Here is a 22,365-nt window from a genome sequence, read left to right as displayed (position 1 = left end):
TATTATCATGCCAGATATTCCAAATTTGAAATACCTAAATTACCTATTTTTACGTCTCGATACTCAATATTCGCTGATTTTCAAATCAAATGAATGCGACATATTCTGTGATCATTGCATGCGTTATATTATGTTTATCAACTTTTTAGAGATTAATTATTGATACGGATATAATGATATCATACTCCATCCAAAAGTAAAGTATATTAGCCAGATTTCGATGGTCCTATCCGGCACCATAATTTTTCATAAGGTTTTTTCTAATAATGTATGAATTATTATACTTACTTACCGCACATAGACTTCATTTAAATCAATACAACTCAACAATGCTCATCATTAATTTTATTCTAACCAACAAATCTGAAGTCAAAGTATATAATAAGGTAATGCAATTATACCGCATATACTTCGATTAAATAGTGTTTTTATTATGTTTTTAATACCATACCTACCCCTAATTAAGTCATCCATTAAAAGAGTCACCCTCCTTGTAGTACTAACACCGGTGTGTCTCTAACCACAGTAACTCTCTACTATTCCGCAGCTCCAGGCCGGGTCGCCCTCCGAAGCGCGCATCTCTTGGTCTCTCGTTGGCAGCCGCCCACCTTCCCGCTGGTCATCCCTTCAAGAAGCACAGGCTCGAGAATGGAGAGTACTCACCGTACGAGAATGGACATCTTGGAGGTAAGTCAGCCGCCACTTTATATATCGAATTGTACGCAGTGTAAACCATATAAAATGATATAACCACCAATGTGATAAAACTACGATACCGCCTCCTTAAATAAGGAATCAACATATTTTTATATTAAGTACTGTAAAAATGGCTATATATTTTTTAGACGTAATGATCAAAATTTTGCGAATACATTAATAAAGTCATGGAATGAAATGTAATTAAACTTTTTATTAATTAATTGGTAGTAAATAACCCACGTCGTGAAAAGCTGTATATTATAAATTCATCTACTTGGTGAACACTAGACATTCTTTTAAAACAATAAAAAAATATTTTCTCTTTTAAGGGTTTGAGAGTGGAAACTATATGTTATATTTCTAAATAATTTAGGATTTGAGTTTAGGTCCATCGAATCGCAAGCTAATGTGCAACTTTTACAATAAGAATGACAGCTAAATTTAAAAAAAAATTCACATAAAATACTTCTATGACTTTTTGAATATGTATAATTTGGAACATATTGGTAAAACACCGTTAGATTTTTAGAAACATATTTGTATTGTATGAGACTTGAGTTTGCAATGGTGAAATTTTAAAAATACCTCAGTGGCATAATTTTGTGAACTTGCATAAATCGATAGCTTACTTTGTTAAGTATACCACCCGGATTGGGACAGTTGTGGCTTTAAATCACATTTGATAAAAATATTTATATTATATTTAATAGGTATTCTAAATTACTGAGGGTTTCAAATTATGTTTGCAAAATATTTATAAAATATCTACCCGTGTAAAATGTTTGTTGAGTAAGACCGCTGCATGCGTATTTATTTTTTTGGAATATTTTTTTATACTATGATGAGGTCAATTCGAAATTCGAATAGCGGGAGATTTGTGTAGTGATCCATTTATCTATATCAGGGTTAGCGAACCTTTTTAACGTACGCATGCCAAACTTTCCCTAATATTTTTTTTAATTGTTTGACGTGCCGAGTAGTTTTCCACAGGGAAAAATTCTAATAAGAATTATATTAAAAAAGTTCAAAAATTACAATTGGGTTCTTGATTATTATTCAATAATTATTTGGTTCTTTACTCACAAATTAACGCCAAAATTGTTCCGATCAGATGAGGCATTCTCTCTCTGCAGTGTCTCAAACATTGTAAAATGATTATAAATCGGTCAAAATTAGAGGTTCGCGGCGCGATTTCCCCCGTCGCCTGATGAGGTCAGTGCGATAATATTATCTGTGACGCATATAACCTAAGGATCGACCTATGCAATTTAAATTAAACGTAATACTTATTCATGAAGAGTATCTGCCTATAATAATGTATAAATTTCGTCGTTTTCGTTTGCCCATTAAAATTTTAAAATTATTTTATTACATAAATAAAAATTCTCTTTAATTTGAAACATTTGCGTGCCATGGACAATCATTTCGCGTGCTATAGGTTCGCCATCACTGATATTTTAAATATATTACACTGAATTATTTTTTCTTCAATTATTGTTTGTATCATTTTCTTTGATTGAATTTAACATCTTAAACAAATTCATAGTCTATTCATGATACAACTTGATATCTAAAATAAGTATAATGAGCCAAGCCATTGCGTTGTCTTTCATATCGACTACAGTGATACTCCGTCGCAGATAGTTATGCGAGATCATGATTCTAATTGCTCCCTTGAAGCGGGCGGGTGCAAAGAAGGGCGGATGCGCCCCCACCGTCCGCCCACGTGACTATGATTGATTACTCCTCGTCTTCTCCTGAGCTCTATTTAATCACTCTATTTCCTCTTCCATGCATTTGTACAACTGACGCCATGTTATTATATCGCGTTATTTTCTTCTTGTCTCCGCCTGTTTGTACGCGACGACTCCGTATTTGAATATAATAAACTCTCGATTGATGGGGATTGTAAGGGTTTTATACCTGTTATTAAATTTTCCAGGCATTTATCGAGTTGATTATGTTTCACATACTTGATAAGGGGATGAATGAAAAATTGTGAAAATTATAAATTAGTGATGGAGAAAAAATAATGCATATTCAAATAAATACAAACTAACAAAATCAAAATAATCCTGACAGCAACAGACAGAGACAAAAGAGCATCAAATTAAAATCGAATCCAAAATATTATGCAAACTTTATCTTGAACGGTCGTGAAAATTCGAAATTGGAATTTGCATTAAAGTTAATTTGAACAACGAACTTTGTATTTTACCACGTTTTTATTAGCTCATATTCTTGTTAGTCCAGTATAAATTTTTTCTTGTGTGTTCAGTCCTATCAACTAAATTATTAATATATACATGCGTTACTATGGAAATCAATATGATTTGTCAAAATGACATTTCAGTATTCTATATTTATTCAGTATTTCTATCAAGTACAAAAAAACTATTTATTAATACATAGAATTGACAAGTTTATATGATTTAACAGAAAATTTAAAAACGTGATATATAAAAAGTTCTTTTTTATCTTGTAATTATTTTGTATGTCCTAGATGTCAGTTGAGGCCAACTAGGAAAAGAAAATCAAACAAATTATTTTGACATTTATATTATATATTTATAGATACTCAATACTAGATTTAAAATAAATATTTGTGTGGATTTAAGAAGAGTCTCTTTTTTTGATAATTATTTACAAAGTGCGTGCTCTACGTGCATATTATAATATTATTTAGGTACACAGTACATTTGTGTAGATTCAGAATGAAATTGTGCCCGCCTGTGTTTCGGTGATTATTTCCCGTCCCGTCAGCCTGCGGTGAAGGTTTGTTTATTTCTAATTTAAATGGGGGGCAGGAGGGGGTGCGAGGCTCTCAGGCGGGTTGATACTTCGAATTATAAGGGAATCAAATGTATTAAATATTTGTTCAAATGTAGGTGTGCGAGGCACCTTATAATAAGCGAGGATTATGCACGGTTCAACTTTTGTTTGTACTTACACACTCCCGTAGAATAATAATACACAATAGCATAATATTGTTATTGCAAGAATATATAATAATGATTAACATTTAAATATAATATTAAATTTATAAGAAAATACATTAATTTTATACGTGTAAGTTATTTTTAATATAGAATTTATTCGAGCATTCTAAATTATATAAGTATGGAAAGTAAAATAAAATATAATTTATTATTTTTTGAAGAAAAATACATATATACATCTCAGCATAGTAGAGGATCCAATAGAATAACTTTGACGTAGAACTACGCCTTTGTATACTGCGAGGTAAGACACCAACCATAATCGTTTAAACGAGTCCCATTAGAATATAGCGAAACAAAAAATACATGTAAAAAAATATGTGTAGACAAAAAAATTGCATGATGGTAAATATCAACATTACATCGGTCGTATCTTCAAGGTCATTGAGACAGTTGAAAAAAGAGGCATCGATAACTGGGTTTCAGCAGACATTCGTCCAGAACTACGCAATTTTACGTTCATAAACTTTTTAGCTCGCTGCGAGTTTTACGAGGAATAGTTTTATTCAACATAATGGGTCCTCACTGTCGATCAAAAACATATTGAAAAAAAAACAATATTAAATTAATTTTTTGTCAAATTCGAACCACAGTCGGCTTCACATATTATTTACATTTTGACACTGTGAAAAATTTATGGAATTAATTAATACTCAGTGGTTAATAAATTGTTTCAGACTTTTAATATTGCCAATTTTAGTTAAAAGGTACAGTGCTTGTTTGCTCATAAGTGAAATTTTATAGGCCTGCACACAGAGCAGTTTATTAACAGACTTTTTATGAAAAATGGTTGTTTGCCATTTTCTCAATCCGTTGGATCTAATACCATGGGGTAGTCCCCGTGTTCCTTCTCAGCTTCAAAAACGGCCGCTCTATATTAATGGCCACTTTGGGTATTCAAAATGAATTTTATCAGTCAATTGTGTAGTTTATAACAATAATTGTTCATGTCATTTTAATACGCAACTAAAAAAAGTTGGATTTGCATACATGATTTTAGCTTGAAGAGAAAGTGTTTTAAACAATCAAAATACTGACTCAAATATTGTGGGTATATGTACATTATTCCACAGTGGCACCATGGGTAGGTAGGATAAAAGCGATTCGCAGTTGTATCGATGTTGCTTGCTAGTATTGAAACAGGTATTGTATCAGATGATACCAACACACCTGCCAATCGCCCATGGTGACACTGCAGAATGATTTACTTATAATTTCAATAACTATTGCCACATTCTTAAGTTTATACGTGTAACAGAATACCTATATATTTTAAAATATATTTTTTAATAAAAGTAACATTGTTACTAGACAGTTATTTTTAAAAGTGTTTACTTATACATAAGATATTGGTGGTGTTTAAAATAAAAAAAAACTATAAAAGATTTTGGACAAAGTTAACTGTTTGATTTAATCAATAAAAAGCTCACCATGCCATTACAATTATTATATTTCTTGTCTCGTATTATTAAAATTAACATATATATTCGGTAGATATATCTACTAAATAAACAAACAGTAATTTAATTGAATTCGGGTTCAAAAAACGGAAGACAAGAATTACTTTCTTCTATCCGCCTCGCAATAATAATACTACTACGAAATTGATTTGTAAATATTTGAATTCCACCTTTTGACGAAACGATGACAGTAGAGGTTAGGGGAAGGGGGCTTAGATAACGCTCATTTCGGGAGTGGGTAAATTGGGGTGTTTTTTACTACCATCGCACAAAAGGGTTATTTTTAAAGGAATTATGAACGATTCAGTCAAATTAGGGTTTGGGTAGTTATTCAGTTAAGAAAAGAATTGGTAAGTAGTTAAATTACATCAGAATAAAATTATTTTGATAAAAATTTAATTCTTTATATATTTTATCTATCTTTCCTTGGCATTTAGTAATTTTTATATGGGTTCTTTACCAATATCACCAATTAAACGTTACAAATCCAAAAGATTATTTTTTTCAGATAAACGATACAATCTTCGTTTTAAATATAGGAACATACTCTCTATCTTTACAGAGTGGCCACAATTCCTAGTATTTTCATGGTTTGCAAACTTTTCTGTTATATTGACACAAATTACGTGGTATTTGTGGATTCATTCTTCTACATCTTTCCCTCACCCTTATAATAATTGTTAAATTTTTAAGTGGCTGTAATATCTTAATATTAAATTAATTTAGTTGAATCTGAATTTAGCTATTATTGCATAAATGTGACGATGTTTATTTTGTAATTATTTACACAATTAAACATTACAAATTTCAAGTTTAAGACGTTCGCAGTATGTCATGAAATATACCGACACAATGAATATAGTGAGATAATTAATAGAAAAGGAATAAGTATGTATAGACTTTTCTTAAGATCGTAGAGCGGTACTTATGTAATTTGTGTATTTTAAAAGTATATAATTAACTGTGTTTTCGAATTTACACGATCGATAAACACAAGAAAATAAATTATCTGTGACTGATGTTTCTGTAAAAATATGACGTCACAAATTTGGCAATATTCTTCAACAGCCTCCACCACCACCCACCGCAGGGCGCAGGGGTGACTTGTAATCCTTTTTTGAACGGATGGGGGAAGCGGGAAGAGAGTTTACCCTTTTCCTTTCCGGTGCCATAGCTCCACTGTGTGAATGAAGAAACGTTGTGTTGATAGTAATTAAAGGTTTATATTATACAGTTGTGATTAGGATAAAGGAAGCGATGTGAACATTGGCGGAGGCACTTTGAACGGGTCGACGGGGTTGGTATTTGGTACCTGCTGAGGTACTTACGGATTTGTGGGTTTCTGCTCTACCTTTTGTTAGCGAATGTTTGCTTTGTGATTGTTTTTGTTTACATTTCAAATGGCGCGAGAGATTATGGATTAATTATTTTTCATTTAAATTCAAAGACTTTCACGTATTGTGTTCGGAAAAAAGGAGATGCTTCTTTTCATCTGAGTTGAAAATGTCCCACTGAGGCGGACGAAACCGGTCCTAATATATTAATTAAAGTGGAATAAGTACTATAAAAAAATTGCGTTTTATTAAATAAAAACAACAATACAATGCAGTTCCACCATGAATTGACAAAAGAAATGAAAAAAAAGTATTAAAGTTTCATATATGGGTACACCAGTAGGTCTATTCTTAAATTTATCACTTTACCACGTTTCCGTTATTATCATTGTTCCAAATTAACATGGAATTAATTCGTAATACCGCGAAAATTAAAGTTTGTAGACATCTCGGTCAAATTCGGATATGTTCGTGCTGCCGAACAAAAGCGCATAAAGCCGAACCAGCGCCATCCAGTCGCTAATGAGCCGAACACAAGAATTTTGTATTGGCACGTCAACACAACATAACATAACCTACAATTTTATTAGTCATGCCATTGCGATTGCAGCAAAACAGTCGGTCTTGCATCTCAATTCTTAATATGTAAAATTGACGTACTCTGTCTCGTTTTCAAAGTTAGCATGGCCAAGAGAGGGGCTGTGAAAAGATATCACCTTTTGACAGTACAGACGGATAACTTTTTTACATAATTAACAGCCAGAATACGTGAAGTGATAAAAATAATATATTTATCACAATTAGCTCTTTTTTATTAGTGCTTTGTTAGAATAGGCCGCCAGTTTACTCTGCCATACATTTAATTATCTAGTAAAATTCTAAATTCTAGTAAAATATTTATTTTCGTGATACTGTATTCATTAAATTATATTATCAATACATTGATCAATTAAAGTATATATATTATATTGTACCTGTCTATATCCATTGCTGTCTGTTTTTCAGATTGCTCATTCAAATATGTTTTATGACATATTAAAACATATTTGAATGAGATAATACTTCTGAAATACGAATGTATACAATTTTAACAGTATTGTACAGATATCAATAACCGCAATTTAGTTAAAAACCGGATATGCAATAGCTATGCACTATCTCATTTGTATTACAAATTATTATAATGATTGCATATTTCCTGTAAAAAATGCACAGTCCCAAAAATGACAAATGGCAAATTGATTAATTATGGTAAAAATACAAGATAGCGAAAAGGTGTAACACAATTGGATGCAAAACCGTACGTACATGAGATCTTAAGTATTAATAAGTACTTTAATACTAGTAAAAACGGCATAACCATATAATTACAATTGTATCTTCCGAAGAGCAACAAAAAATATTTAAGTATGTACTTATTATAAAACTAATTATATTTCAACTAATCAATATAACTGATTGAACAATTAAAATATGACTGACAGTTAAATAAAGAATAAATAATTAAGCCTTAAAACAAATGCCCATCACAGTTTCTACGATTGATTATTTATTACTATTACATGTGTGGAAATGGCGCCTGATTTTTTTTATGAAATAAAAACAGTGACGTATCAATCTATGATTATAATTTATTATTATATAAATTAAAAAAATGGCAATATATTACAACTAAGATCAACCTGGTTATTTATAAACTATAAATAAAAAGTTCCTTCGATCGTGATATATATTGGTATCTAATCTAGTATGTAATAATATTTAATTTATTAAATATATAGAGAAAAATTTATATCTTACTTATATGATAATATTTTGATAACCAATTAATATGACTATCATTATGTTTGCTGTAAATAAGCTGTAACTATTTATTCAATGATATTTAAATGTCTCATATTATTTTATCTTCCTAACATTTACTTTTTCGATCTATCTTTTAGAATCACAGACTACTTTACAAGTAGTCATTTGCAGTTGAACATAATTTTATGTCAACTAATTATAAGTAAAGGAACTATGTATACATCTACATTCTATGTTTCATCTACATATTAATATATACAATATATTCAAGTAACTAGGAAGGAGAAATAACTTCCCATTTTAAAATAATAATGCATATTCAATATTTCAATCAAATACATCAATCTCTATAGCTTAGTCAAATATAATATGTTAACCGTACGATAGACAGCGCTATGAAACACATTAGCCGTCATTATACAAAAGGAGTATAATATTGAAGACTTGTATTGGTGGGAAGATCATAATAATAGTTACCTAGGTATAGTATAATATGTTAAAAATTATTTTCACTTTGGGATTATTATTGTTAGGTTTATATACGTACAGAATGTTGCCTTAATTGTAGATATTTATTAATTAAAATATTTCGTCTTATCGATTGCATACAATAAGCCACACCACTGCTGATATGAATATATCAATAATATTCCTGAGAACTGATTCCCGAAGTCCCGGGCGAGAGTTAATATGGGTCAGAGGTGACCAGGCGCCCCGGGGGCTCCCCCTCATAACAGGCTTTCCTGCGGGGACTCCGAACACTAACAGACCAAAACAAATAATACTTTGTGTTATTCTATACTGGCCCACCTCTCGTACCTGCCGCTGGACGCTTGTTAAGAATCAGTCGCGCACGTAGTAATATTATAATCAAATAAAATTACTTATCTACAAAAATAATACAATTATTAATATTCAAAATATTTCATTTTTCTATAAAAATGACAAATTATAAAACTGTTTAGATATAAAATTTATTCAATGAATGATACGATTTAAATAACCAATTTAAAAAAAAAACTCTTAATGGTTTATAGTAAGTAAGAAATCACAGTGCGTATCCTTTTGAAAGAGTTTAATTTTAAATTCTTACATACTTCAGGTAAATTAATATTGTACTGTGTACGTATGTTTGACTACTCAATGGAATTGGTTATTACAGATGATTTTTATTATTGAATCCTCATTATCGAATGCCTATTATCAAGTTAGGCAGTGAGAAGAAAATAACTGACGTTTGTCAGTTTTTTTTTTGTAATAAAATTTGACTAATAAGATTTATATATTATATATATATATATTATTATATCAATGATTTTCAATTCGTAGGTTATGAGCACTGGGTACATCGAGATTATTTAAATTTTAAATGATCCCTAAACCATAATTGGATAAATTAGAATTTTATCTTATTTTCATCAGCAATTAAAGGAGTAACATTTTCATTAATTTAAACGTACCAAAAATGTGCACTTATGCACATTGACCCTCTCACGTACGGCTCTTGTCTATAAATTAAGGGGTTTTACTAGAATTACAATAAATATGTACAAAAAAACTATCCAATATTTTCAAAGAGTAATTGTGAAATAAAGTAACGTCACTCTTTCATAATACTTAATGTACCGAATGTAAATGTGTACATGCATTCTTATTTTGGTCTTGATGTGAACTATGATAGAACACAATATTTTTCGTGTATGCCTACTACTAATAATATTACACCCGCGTATTTTTTTTATTTTGTTAGAAAATGACTTATAAAATAATGTAATATTTGACCCTACACGCCACTGTGAATACTCCCATTGTTGATGGGAGAAAATACAATTTGCTGTAAAGTAAACTTTACGTCAAAGATCCATACATATTATGAGTGTGTACCTGTTTTAACACTCTCGTGTTTGGGATACATTTAGAGTGGAATGTTTACATTCATTGTCTGAAAAATTAAAAATTAACATGAAATGTTTATGTAAATGTTAATAATGTAGTGAGTTACTCTAAATATTTATCACACCTTTATTTTTTTAGAGGTAATAATAAAACTAACAGAAACTATTAAAGTCTTACGTATTTTTATTTGATGAATTTATCCACAGGCTGTGGGATACCATATATTTTTTTTTTAAAGTTTATAAAATTGTTTATTATAAAATAATATACCTACTCAACTCCAATAAATCAAATGAAACAGCATTGCAAGCAGAAAGCGTTTAGATCGGCGATCGCTCAATCTATACCGCGTAACGTTAGCTATTCGGGAGGATAGTGCTACTACCAGTATATGGCTAAAATATTATGAATGCAATCGGATCGGTTTGGTATCAAACATTCATAGGCGGAGTCGTAGTAACTGTTGTAACAAACTGTGTGAAAAAAATCTGATTTAATCAACATGGGCTGTTAGCTTTTTCTATTTTCTCCATCAGTGACGTTTGAAAGCATTTGCAGTTTTATATGAATCGGACGATGCGGCAGCTTCGTTAGAAAGTAAGAACACTTTAGATAAGACACGCACAAGGAGGGGCTCCAATTTTGTCAGCGCTGCAGACCTCAATGTACATAAAAATACTTAGAAATACTGTTTGAAGTAGATTTCGTAAAAATGCTCTAATCCTCAGTATATTATTATGTAAGTATTTTTTTCAAGATTTCTGTTGCATTTGTCTATTTACGATTATAAAATATATAGGTGTGCACTTAAGTAACAATTTTGCATTCAATTTCAGATAAAAATAAAATGGGATGCTCTTCAAAGTCTGTCGCTTTGGTTAGGGACGTCACTGATCTTCTTAGTCTGACGGAGATAATACCTAGGAACATACAGTATAATAATAATTATATTCATTCAAAATTCGATATAAATATTTAAGTTACCTACCTATTGTATTTGTTTGAGTTTCATTACAAAGTTATTAGAAAGGTACAATTCTGAGTATTGTGGATGCTTGTGCATAAATTAAATAAGTTATTGGTCTATTTTGAACGAGTGTAAATATAACTTTACTTTTGATTATCATAGTTCGCTGTTGTTTCACAATGTTATTATGATTTTTTATTTCTTTGACAATACATACTTTCGTTAAGTTAAACCCAATATGTTAATGAAGATAGGTATAAGATATCATAATAGAAGTAAGGCGTGCTTAATAAAAATGTACTGAATTAATTAAACAAAACAAAAAATATAATGCAAATATAATTATAGCAGTGCCGAAAAGTGCCCGTTGATAGGCTGTATCAAAACAGCCTTCTGAGATCATTTGATTAAAAAATTGCATTAAATAATCTACTTAGTATTTATTGACTTACTTATTTTTTGATTACATATTAATGTCATTTATTATATTAAAAATTATAGTTAAATAAACACCCAAGTCTCAAACCAAAAGTTACCACTAGAAAAATAATACTGCTATCGGACTCCTATAACAGATTAATATTCATATACATAGGTACACTTAATATTTTACAATCATGCAGTTATATTTTCTGCAATGCCATTATTTCACCCATAAAATATTATCTATGACGCCATTGTAGTATTTTTTAATTTTTTAATCGCGTCTTAAAAACCCGGATAATCGAGAGATTCAATTTAATTATGCATATATCACTGCCTAATAATCAATAACATAGTTTTTTTCCCACCGCTAATTATCTCATTGAAGTGGTTAATAAATATTCTCAATTATATTATGATTGTTAATATGCAGTGCTTTGCTATTGACTTTTTGGCACTGAGGTGAAATTATTATCAAATATGTACAATTTACTGTTTGCATGTAAAGTCATTGAGTATCATTTATACTAATAATTATACATTAAAATAATTTAACATTCTTCATTTGTACCTGCGAATGCAATTATACGTCATGTCATATTACGTGGCTTTATTTCCTGTACATGTGGATAGTATAATTATGTACTACACGAATTTAATGCAATTTTAACGGTGATGAAATTGAGCCATATAATATATATTTTTGAGGTCTTATTAATATTCATATTTTTAATAAACTATTTGAGTTAGTTTTATCTAAGGCCTGAAAAAATTAACCATAAGTGCGAATGAGAAAGCATTTGGCACGCTTATGATTAGATGCGTCAGAGTAAGATAGAATTTCTACGGCTGAATTAAATATTTTTTGGAAACGTCGTCGGTAAATATTGATTTGAATGATTACGTAAATTTAAAAACTGCGAACACGTGTTGCTGAAATTTATTGTTTTTATGATAAATATAAAGTTAGTGGTCATTATTTTTAGTTAATTTAGTATAAAATATGTTTAACTATATTGTGTTTAAATTTGGTAGTTATACTGAGAAGCAACATGATGGTATAAAGTTTAATAGTTAAGTTAATAATAATAAAACTCTCTTTATATTATTACTCTGAGGTTTTATCAATTTAATTGTAATTTTTAGTAATTTTTGAATCATAAAGAAATAGAAAAAAGCAAATATTAAAAAAAAACTGTAGGTATTTTATATTTAGGTATCACAGAATATTTTGAAATCATATCGCACACTGAGATCTATAGGGTCGTAACTGCAAATAACATGATCTTGAGTAAATTGAGTTTGAATGTTTAATAATTAACTACAATTTAATTAATTGCAGTAGACTGCTGAAAAATACGGCAGTCTAGCACAATAAATATTGTACCAAAGATGAAATATTATTTAGGCAAAAGGGCTTCATGTAAGATTATGCTTCTATATAACTCTAAATTTAAATTTTAAATTACCATGAATACAATTGTGTAGGAGGTCACTGCTTCCAAGTAGCAGTTAATGCCATATAGTATTAAAAATAGATTTTTTTCTATCAAACTGCATTCATAAGTCATTTTTTGATCTCAGTGTGCGATATACAAATACTTTAATTTTATTGTTAGTATAAATATTAAACACGGAGTGTTATAAATATTATAGTTATTTCTTACCTGTCGCGTTTTTAAAATCTACATTCTGCAGGTTGCCAACGAGCCTAGGTTAATCACATTGTACTTAACGACAAGAGGAGTGCGACTGATTGAGTACATGAGTATAATAATCCGACGTTGCAATTCGTATGTTGTGTTGTGTTGCATCTTCTTAACTAACGTGTTATGCACATGTTTACTTATCCTAATTACGCGAAAACGTCAAAAGCGAAATGCAACGCCACACCGGTAGCAGTGGTGTAAGTGATTTCGGTAACGGGTAGGGAAAGATTTAATTATACTTACTAAAACTCATAAAAATTGACGATTCTACGATAGAATTATTTCTAAAATGGTATATAAACGGCAAGCAAAGGCCGTTTTTGTCATATTATTTCAATTCTGGCAAAATAATCCAAGAAAATATAACACTAAAATTCTTTGGCAAATTGGGGAATAATGGATTTTACGAGGTCAACCCGATAAGCACTGGCACACCAAACCGACGCAATGAGCACACTTGCCATTTCCTTCTGTATTTTTGAAGCTACTCGTAGTAGTCTGGTTTACCTTCAACTTATTATAATCTAGCGTTCTTAAATTTAAATATTTAATCTAATGAACTAAACTCTAAAATACGGCAAACAATAATATTTTACGTAATAATACCTTGTTTACACGTGCATAGATTTACTGCGGACAGTATGTATTATCGCGGCCATAACAAGAAAATACACATGTAAAAATATATTATCATGCAAGTTGCAAGATTGCATGCATGAAGCAAAAAAGTTCGGAAGCTTCTGAATTTTCACGCGACGGTTGGGATTGTTCGATATCTGCGCCTACTTGCTGGTAAAAAAATTAACTACACCGCGCAGACTCATTTTGACGTCAACCGATTTTCACAACCTGTCAAATAGTACTACAATATGACAACATCGCGTCTCGCTTACTCTTGAAGAATGAGAAACATACATAGTACATGAAATATCTATATGGAGGGGAATACTAAGGTGCTTTACCGCCCGGTTTTATAATATATATATATAAATATTAAGTTCAAAAGCTACTATTAATAGAAAATTTTAATTATAAAAATGGATTAAAATACAAAACGAGACTAATATTGAGATAAAAATCTGATTTATAATTTATTATTTGGTGTTGTGTTATATAATTTTCTGCGGATTTTGAAAAAAAAATAACGAAAATATTAATTGAGCACACCCCAGTTTGAGAAGCACTGCTAATATCTTTAATTGCAATTTTGTTATTACCGTCACTTTTTCATCGATAAGTTCAAAATTTTGCAATTAGTAACTTACTTTGTTTATTAATATTTTTCTGAAAAACGTTTCATTATTCAGTGATTTTGATTACTCAATAATTGTCACTAATTATTGTTCTCGCCATAGGTATAAAAAATATTAATTTTTATTTTTGGATTGTTCAACACAATTCGAGATGCGCCCGGGGTGGCTGTACATCTCGCCCACTCCTGGATACACCACTGCCTACATGTATAATTGATTAATCGGTGATTACAAATTAGAGACTAAATTTGGTGGATGAATATAACCACTAAGATGATGAATGCAATATGAAAACTTTCTCACCGGAAAAGGTCAGAATAATATGCAGAAACATACCACAACGGATTACCGGCAAGTCGAATTATACCGACCTCGCATTTGTTGCATATGAACATTTCTCCGGCGGCATGTATAATTTGCAATCCGACAATTAAACATGCAAAAAGGAAGCGAATGATATAAAAATTAATTGCACTATTGAAACACAACAAGCTGTGAATGGGGAACCTCCCGTGAGCTTCGAACCGGTTTACAGTGGCATTCAACTCGAAATAAGTTATTAAGTATATTGTTTGAAATCCAGAGTTAATCTTAACGAGGTGCATATTCACGTCATATTGAGTGACTAGATGAACATTGTACGAGAATATTATGATCGAAAACATTTTTAAGTAATACATATGGCAGAATAGTAAAATGAGAATGATTGTAATTCTAATTGGAAAGCCTTTCGCTGAGCGGTAATTTGTACGAATATTTATTTACACAATTAAATGCTCGAATTAAACTTTTAGTGGTAATTATTTGATCATAACTTTGTCTGTGATAGGAAAAAGACCTAAATAATATATTTTTAAAATGTTTTCAATATAAATGCGTATATTGATAATTGAGTAAATTCTTCACGAGCTGTCATGTACAGTTTTCCAAAATTCTATCGTCTTTTAGGCTCTATTAAAAAGTATTGACTGTATATAGAACAATTCAATTAATTTTTATAACATATTGTGGACATTACAACTTATAAGTTTAAGACGTTCACAACATGACATGAAACATTATTATAAAGAAGAAGAAAGTTATGGAAGATACTACCTATTAAACATTAATCTAACGGTGTTGATAATTATAGCTTAGTCAACAAACGTGAATCATTGAAGTGAAATATTTGATTAAGTTAGATTTTATCGCCTGCCTATATAGTGGAAAATAATCTTGTACGTATGAAAGATAATTAAGACGAAATAAAGTATCGCTATAACAATTTTTATAATTACAAATTAAATGGTAAATTTCATGTATCTGTTTATAAAGTCGTGGATCTCGGATTCAAATCCCTGGTCTGGAAAATTCTCATGTTTTTTTTTCAATGTGTGTTTCGGTAAAACAAAATTCTGTTACAAACCTCTTTGCGAGGCAGCCCAGATTCACATAGGATTATAGAGACAATTACATAAAATGACCAGAGTATACGTTTTATAACTTTCCACTCTTTGCTATAGGTACTGATAAGCTTCTTTGCTTGATTAACTTGCATAAAATTAGATGAAAATGATATTCACTAGTATTGATATATAATTATGTAGTAATAAATAAATTGATATGTAAGTAATATTCCGAATAATAATATTCCGGAACGTAAGTTTCTATAATTTGTTTTCAGTGATTTCGTAATCAATTATTTTGGCATTGTGATCAATGAATGAATAGCAATTCAATTATTTAAACACGTACACTAGTTAATATGTACTATTTATGAATTCACAAAAATTCTCTCCTCTATACCAAACTACGAGTAGGTGAGACGGTAATGTATTTTGTTATACAGGTAGGTCACGGTTAGTTAATAAGATTTGCAAACCATTGGCATATTTTTTAATGTAAATAAATTTGTATTCTGTAATTTGAATAATACGAATAAGGATTCTATTTAAAGTATAATATTATAAATAACGAATTATTTTTCTGTATGACAATACCATTATTTGATCAACAGTCAGGTGTGAATCTTAATGAGTGGTATTAGATAAGGGATTCAAACCCGCGACCCACAGCTTTAAAGTCAAGAAGTCTACGACTCGTCTACTAGAAGAACTTTCCTGTATTGTAGCGTATTGAAATTAATTATTGTATATTTGTATTCCATAGACTTGTAGAGCTATTTTTAAAGTTGATTAAATTCCAAATTTTTAATTATTACTTTTACCCGGATTATAAAATTCGGCGGTATTTTAATAATAAATTTAAATGACTAATACCTGATTATGAATATCTACTTTAGCTTCGAATTATCCTAACAGGTGTAATCATATTAATTTGTAGCAATTAAAAAACCCCGTCAAGCGAAACTTGAATTGAGTATGGATATTTAACATGTTTTATTTATGCAAAAAAAGAAAATAATAATTATTCCATAGCCCTATCTCACACACACACTCACAAACACAATAACCGGTACAATAAAATTAATTAAACACAATTTGCATATCGAACAAATACCTGTGCAGTGTACGCACACTTGTGAACAGCCACTGTGAACGTAAACACGACATACTGTAAATATTTTCATTTTAAACCACCTTTTACAAAGAGAAATTCTAATGGTCATTTCATTTAGGTTCTTTTTTCATCATAGTTTCATTTATGATGTGGACATCAAAATATATAATTACTTACTCTCAATACTTACGTATACCTAATTAAAATTACATTACCATCATCGTCGTTTCCTTAATCCTCGGCTTTATCCGGATCGCACATCTTAAGTTGTCTCGACTACAAGACGTCGAATATTTCGATGCTGTTATTCACAAAAAACATTTAACTTAATGTAACTCCGCACATTGCTCGAATGCGACATTTTTGTTTGAAAAAATAAAAGCTGGTGTCCCAAGCAACAAATTTCACTCGACATGCATCGGCACATCGGCAGAAACTATTTTTTTCATTTGTTTTGGATAGCTGCGTAACATTCCTGTCCCGGAATGCCTTAACTTCTGCAGATGGAAGATAATTATCGCAACATTTCAACCAAGGCGGCTCTCGTGGTGCAGTGGGTAAGGCGCTGGCCTTCCACCCGAGAGTTCCCGAGGGTTCGATTCCCGGTCATGACAAAAACATTTATGTGTTTTTCTCAAAGCCTGGGTGATTGTGATTGTTCAAAATTACTAACAACCACCTTGTATGAAAAAACAAGGACATGGTTAGTAATAATTCTAAAAAAAAAAAACATTTCAACCGATTTTCATTTATGGCTATATCCCAAGATTTTGACCATGATTTTCAATGTGCGACCGAGTTTACAGTTCACGGCAGTTCTTTGCCTTCTCTATTAGTAGATTTTAATCGAAATGGTTCTCCACTATCGAACACTAATCCCTTGAATGTGTTCAGTAAATTGTTTCAAATCATACTAATTACAATATATGATAGAAATGCAATGAGATCGAATAGAAATTTAGTCGAAAAACATTTTGCAGAGCGTAATTAATACTACTCGTATTTCAATTAAGTCGATTGAATTAGAAAAAATATTGATAAATAACAAATATATAACTAAAATAATTATCTTAGGTACTTATGAGTACTTATGAGAACCTACATTTAAGTCAATCAGAATCCTTCCAGGTCATATATTTTATTTTAACATGCTTAAACAATATTTGTAATAAATTCTTCAGCAAAATTTTCACGTCATCATACGAATTGTAAACGATCAAGAAGTTCAGCGTGGTATCAAAGCCAGAATACTATAATATCTTGGTCACATGAGAGAAAACAAATACAGTATTTCATAACTCATTATCTAAGGAAAATCAATGATAGACCAATCGAAGGAAGGCACCACATTTCGTGACTTATCCACCAAACTGTCCCATGCAGCATATGATAAATAAAAAATAGCACGATTTAAAATTAATACATACTAAGATAATGGTATAATATATCTATTTATATTATTATAATTATTATTATTAATAATTACTTTAATATATGAAATGTCATTCATATATTAAAGTAATTAAGAATTTACAACTAATTTTAATATATATAACATTAAACTATACATTAGCCTATTTTAAGGTTCCGATTAAATCAGACTTTCTGCGTCAATTTTCTTTGACGCAAATGACGCAATCGATTTGTCAGAAAATTTAAAAGTGAGCCTCCAAACACTATCACAAACTATCATTCAACAATGTTAAAATCAGTGACGTCCCATTAGTGTTGACAGATCTTGCGTAGCTAAAGGACAGCAAATTAAGATAAACATTACAAATATGATATATATCTTCTACATCTTTAATAGTAGTTTCGTAGATGTTGAAAGATGAAAATTATATCGTAGAGGACTCAAAATCGGTCGAGTCTCAACGCCACTAAATACGCTACTGCGAAAAAACACTAGAAAAAATGATATATCCATATTTTTTCATATTCTTAGACAAAAAAGTTCTTATCTACAGATAAATTTATTAAACCTACCGTTTTATACTTATGGTACAACAGCATTCCTTTGGGGCACAAAAATATAATGCTCGGACCGTTTGAGAGATGATCGAAATCATAGCAATTTGGCTAATTCAAAATTGATAGTTGGAACGTGACGTGAAAAGAATGACAGGATCGTTTTTTTTTGTAATGTAAGGTGTATAGATTCTTATATTATCTCTTTGATGGCCCACACGATGTTGCGGTCAATTTCTGGAATAGAACCTTGTGATTCAACAGGTTTTGGGATATTAAATTGAATTGAAATTTAAAAAAATATGACCGTGTAATTATTTTTAATTAAACTATTTCGTAAGAAGCGACTTTTTTAAATTAATGATTTTAATTCTTTATTATCGTAATTATTTTAATGATGTAGTGGGGATGAGTAGAAAGTGTAATTAAATAAACATGAAAAAGTTTTTGATTAATAACAAGTATTCTATTATTTTTAAAGAAGCTTTTATATTTTTTTAAATATGTACACGTCATTATCAGTAGCGAAGACTTAGGTACTTAATTTTTATGTTATCAGTAACAGACTAACATAATATGTATGGATATGTAATGTAAAGTAGGTAATAATTGTTTTTACAATTTATCTAAGTACATAATATGCACTGCATTTATTATTATTTTATGCGTTCAAAGGTTGTAATAATCAGTGCATCAATGTATCATGTTTTTGTATTGCATATCGTGATATCTACTGGCAAAGTATCGTAACAAATCAGCTAATTGCATTAGAGTTTGAAGACTTCTCGAAAATTAACCTTCAAGAAAATAATTTTAAATTAGATCATTTCAAAAAAGATTTTTATTCAGAATTAAATCAAATTTTAAAAACTAACTAATACTATCTATTTTTTAATTCTAAGATATCATTATTCTTTAACATTTATTAGTGCTCACCAGTTTAGTTGTAATATCATATATTTTGTAAGTATTTATAACTGACAAGAACCTATATACTTATGCACTATGATATTTATAGCTTACTCACTTTTAAAAGTCATTTTTTGCAAGTAACGTAGGTAAGAATTTATTTTGTAACACCTCAGAAACATACTTATCTAATAGAAAAAAAATCATTGGGTTAAAAACCATTGCAATTTTGTTACCATTTATAAATCTCGTTAATATTGGCGACCACCTTGGGTATTAACAATAGGCATTACGTAATTAACCACTTGATTCCTAGGCGGTGTGAGAATTTCTCTAGATTTTATTTTTGTCGTATTAAAAATTATAAGTATAATAATAAGTATTATAAAATTGGCTACTAGACATTCGCTCAAACTATTTAGCCCATACTTTGAATCAAATTCAGATAAAACCAGCCATAGATTTAAATCAATTATTCATGAAAAAAATAGTTGAACATACATATATAATTTTGAAAAACGTTTGAGAAAATATATTACCTGTATGTCTGTATCTCTCGGGTTTCGCGCCCATGCACATAGTCTACTATGCTAAAGGCGCCATACTTAATTGCGACAAATTTTAACTAATGGCTTTTAATACTCTCTGAAGCGCTTTCCAAATTGAGCTACTATTGGCGATTGGCTTTTGTATTTTAATTGAAAGTAGGTATTACTTTAATTACTACCGACGTCATGGATCACTCCAAGATTTTTGGTTGAAATTTACTTTAACTTGCTTGTTACTGTCAATGAAAATATCTCTCAAGATAATTTTATAATATTATAAATTATGTCGATTGTCTGCAACTTTAGTAAACTAGTGTTAGATGTTTTCGATCGACTAATGTTTAATGTTGGCCATCTTTCTTCCAATTTGAAATGATTATCCGAAATTGTTCCCCCTCGTATCGAGAGAGTGAGTAGAGAAACACATAAAGTATCCACATTATTTTTGAGTGTGTTATTCTTTCTTTTATTTAATTTGACCAATTTATTTGTAATACATACCGTATTTCCTAAAGATTCCGGTCACGCAATCATTTTCTTTTAACTGTATATCTTATAAATTTATATTTCAGTTACAAAACAATTTTAATTATATAAAATAATAGAATATAATGAATGTATTTTAGTAATATTTTAAAAGAGTTTAAATAGTTAAACATTTGTCTGCTGTAGATATATTTTTTTGATGTTTATTGGAATCATTTCGTAAAATGCAGTCTACCTTCCTTTAGAACGTGCCCGTTTGCTTATATCAAAGACGATTGATGAAGGGTTTTATTGGAACTTGGACGGCCATTTATGTTTTGAAACGATCGGTTTTATTTGACTTGAGGCGTTATACTTTAGACGCGGCACATTTTTGATTTTCGGATACAGCCATCTTCTTTTGAAATGTATGATAAATTATTGTCTAATTGCAAATGTATTAAATCTGTCAGAAAGCATGATGAATTGATTATTTTTGTAATTATTTCTCATACCTATACTATCATAATAAATCCCTTAGATGTACATAACTAATAATAATTATGTTATATGTAGATTTATATAAAAAGTGACTGGTTTAAAACAAAAAAAATAGTATTTTTAATTGAAATACTATTTGTTTTGAAGAGTTGCATTTTAAAATCATATTAATTAGGTATACTGAATCCCATAAACCAGTTTAAACGCAATTTTGATTTTTGTTTGATTATACCTACTACAAAAAATCTTTTTATTTATTAATTGAGAAATAATGCAGAACCTATGTAAGTATGTCATTAAAAAAATCAAAACCGTATCAATAATATTATTAACTTAAAAAATATACATATTTATATTTGCCAAAAGTGATGAATTTTCATTTTTTATTTTTAAAATAATTACTAGAGTTTATAATAATGCGTCAATTACATTGAGCTTCTTTACGAGCTGTTTGTTGGCGAATTTATAATCTGCCTGTAAAATCGCCAACAAACAGCTCGTAAAGAAGCTCAATGTAATTGACGCTTAAAGAATGTGTTATGTATGACGAGATTGCTTTCCTAGTCTTCTTTATCTTCCTTATCTTCAAAAGTGGCCTCCCATTTTGTTTTAAGCGTAAAGTATTCAACCAATGTGTGCTACCATCGCTCACGTATGCATGTGACACACGAAATCTTAATGTAGGAGACATCCAAACATTTTGAGTAGCGCAACGAATGAAAAGGTGCATGTTGGGCATAACGCGTAAAGATCACAAAATAAACCAATGAATAAGAAAGCAGAGAGTACGCGTTATGATAGAGGTCGCTAATTTGATTAAATAGTAATGAGCTAGACAAATTCCGTCATATAGTGGTACCCAAGAGGCACTAAACGCCCATAGACAAACTCATAAAGTTTGGTGGATGTACATTGCAGCAAAGAACTAG

At 30.1% G+C, this 22,365-nt stretch overlaps 1 protein-coding gene across 5 annotated transcripts in view; it reads left to right on the top strand.

The window, feature by feature from the left end:
* dac (dachshund family transcription factor) overlaps nt 1–22,365 on the top strand; it is a 497,825-nt gene that overhangs the window by 195,780 nt on the left and 279,680 nt on the right. For 4 of the 5 annotated variants that reach the window (XM_085957392.1, XM_085957385.1, XM_085957377.1 and 1 more), the window contains one exon: nt 548–687. In XM_085957392.1, the coding sequence (XP_085813518.1) occupies nt 548–687 (140 nt within the window). The remainder of the gene's footprint in view (nt 1–547; nt 688–22,365) is intronic. The other variant, XM_085957400.1, reaches the window with a different exon arrangement.

Source organism: Rhyacophila brunnea, unplaced genomic scaffold, assembly GCF_057557595.1.
Source record: "Rhyacophila brunnea isolate RB1 unplaced genomic scaffold, BYU_Rbru_1.0 scaffold_11, whole genome shotgun sequence".
Classification (NCBI taxonomy): Eukaryota; Metazoa; Arthropoda; class Insecta; order Trichoptera; family Rhyacophilidae; genus Rhyacophila; species Rhyacophila brunnea.
The sequence above is the reverse complement of the archived record's forward strand: the minus strand, read 5'-3'. Positions and strand labels throughout refer to the sequence as shown.